This window comes from Macrobrachium nipponense, chromosome 1 (genome assembly GCF_015104395.2).
Source record: "Macrobrachium nipponense isolate FS-2020 chromosome 1, ASM1510439v2, whole genome shotgun sequence".
Lineage (NCBI taxonomy): Eukaryota > Metazoa > Arthropoda > Malacostraca > Decapoda > Palaemonidae > Macrobrachium > Macrobrachium nipponense.
This window is the reverse complement of record NC_087200.1, coordinates 149501197-149503696: the sequence shown is the minus strand read 5'-3', so window position 1 is coordinate 149503696 and position 2500 is coordinate 149501197. Positions and strand designations below refer to the sequence as shown.

Here is a 2500-nt window from a genome sequence, read left to right as displayed (position 1 = left end):
GTTTTACAAATTAATAAATTTTTGTCTATATATTTCTTTATTTGTACTTTTAACTCCTTACTTTTGATACATAATTTGGATTTATATTTTATATAATGGTATCGAAATGTCCGGTAGTGAAAAAGCCTAGTCACAAAATGTCCGGTAATAAAATGTCCGGTATCAATATGTCCAGTATAAAACTGTCCTAGAACCAAAGAACTGATATAATAATCTTTCAGCAGGAGGAAGATGCCGCACTTATGAAGTCCGCCATGAAGAATGAAACCGCCTCCAATCTGTGACCTTGACCGTTGACCTGTTTCACCCTAAAGCGATCATCTCGAAGATGTCTCCTAATGGATGTTGCCACCAGTTTCATCGAAATTATTCGAAGTATTTCATATACGACTGCTTATATCAATCCATGATAACTGAATATTGCGTTGTTGTGGTGGGGACCGCTCTGAAAGAACATTTGGTTTCGACAAATATTTTCACGCATGAATTAATAAAAAAAAAAAATGGTTTAAACCTGTTATTTCAATATTTATTTCTTATTCGAATTCATGGCTCTCAAAATGGAGAAACCGAATGTCACGCAATACTTTGCATTTATGGGCTTTAATTATGTATCATATATATATTTATGAATATATATGAATATATATGTATATATATACATATATACATATATATATATATATATATATATATATATATATATATATATATATATATATTACATATATAAGCATGCTTTTACGTAGTAAAAGGTATTTATGAAGTACGTTTTAAGTACAACACCTGCATATTCATGACTGCACATACTACATATCAAGGTATATGCATGTTAAGTTATAATGCGAGCTAATTTACAAAAGTGATCTTACAACTGATGTACTTTGTGAGATTTGTGAGTGTGGCTGCTCTGTCAAATATTCTTCCTTCGTGAAATGCTTCTTTGCATCGCGAATGACACCAAAGATACTTAACACTATGCATGACTTTCCTCCCTGTTGCCATCCCTTACCTGAGGTCATGAAGGACTCTCTCAGCGGCCACCGCCTTCATGGTTACCGTCATCTCTCATTACCTCAGCGCGTGTTTCCTCACCTGCAGGGGAGAAAAAGGAAGCTCTTGAGTGACTTCCCTATTTGCTTTCTACAGCTATTTTTCTACAGGAAAAATATAAGATCAAATTAATTCCATTTCAGAGAGAGAGAGAGAGAGAGAGAGAGAGAGAGAGAGAGAGAGAGAGATTCTTGGGCAATCTTCACCAATCAGCAGCGCTTTGACGTCCCCTCAAGAAGATTGAAGTACCTAGCCCAGACCGGAAGGAAGAAGGAGAACGAATAACGAACGGTGAATGAAACAGAGGAGGTCCAACACTGAAGGGAACCACAAAGCCACTTTATAAAAATGAATATTTCTTTTGTATTCGAGGGGTAGGGGGTTTCGAGGGGGGGGTGTGGGGGTGGGGGTGGGGGTGGGGGTGGGGTGGGTGCTGATCTACAGGACATGTGAGAGACGCAATGGCGGCTAAAAAAGAAGAAACTCCTCTGAAGCAAAGATCGGTTGAAAGAACGCCTCTGCAAATGGGAATGAAAGGGGCCAATCCAGGTTAATAATTGCGCCCTTCACCTTTGGTTCTTCTATGACGTCGGGAAAGAAGACTCAGGAAAGCATCGCTCTGGGTAGAAACGACTGAAATATTTGTACATCGCGCAATTCTATGAACAGGGAGCAGAGGAATTTGAGCTGAAACAAGATCCACTTTTACGATTCATCAGAGACATTTGGACAATATGATGCTTAGTGATGTAACACAAACGCGGACACAAATTCTCGAACCTCTGTTTGAGCAATAGAAAATCTGGACGAGGGGAGAGTAGAACGATCAGTGAGTCAATTGCGAGTTCTGAAGACAATAAACTTGGCGAGCAATAAAATTCTTACCAAAATATTTTCTGATGATGACAGCTGATAAAGAAAAAGATTCGAGATGGAGTGTGAGCAAAAGATCTGTGGAAGTTGGAGGAAGAATCACCGGGCGGGTTCAGCATTCAGTCCAACCTGAGAGGAGGACTAAGAAACAATTCCAGGAGGAAAAGGTAAAAAAGGTGAATGTCAGACGTCACACCGGAAGGGATTTGACGCTGAAACAAAAACGTCGGCAGGATTGGATGACGCAGCTTTTGCCGGACTTAGGCAAAGCCTTATGTACATCCATCAAGAGGGAAGAATTAAAACATGACAAGTTCCCACCAAAAGATATCCAAGTGGACAGTCCAGTTCACGAGTGAACGCAACTCATTAAAACAAACAACGATCCACAAATAAAGTTATACTATGCATATATGCCTGCCAGTATTTTTCTTCGAAAGCACATCTCACACAACATACAAGCACAAGTACAATTTTCTAAATAAACTCGGGATTCTTGTATTTACAATGAAGTTTGCGGTTATTTAAAACTTAAGCATAAATACTGTTTGTATAAAACCGCATGTATACATTC

General features: G+C 38.7%; 1 protein-coding gene across 8 annotated transcripts in view; it reads right to left on the bottom strand.

The window, feature by feature from the left end:
• LOC135219751 (uncharacterized) overlaps window positions 1-2500 on the bottom strand; it is a 240489-nt gene that overhangs the window by 46822 nt on the left and 191167 nt on the right. For 6 of the 8 annotated variants that reach the window (XM_064256791.1, XM_064256792.1, XM_064256787.1 and 3 more), the window contains one exon: window positions 1013-1095. The exons of the other annotated variants lie outside the window; for them this stretch is intronic. In XM_064256791.1, the coding sequence (XP_064112861.1) occupies window positions 1013-1022 (10 nt within the window). In that variant the 5' untranslated portion in view covers window positions 1023-1095. The remainder of the gene's footprint in view (window positions 1-1012; window positions 1096-2500) is intronic. 8 annotated transcript variants of the gene reach the window in all.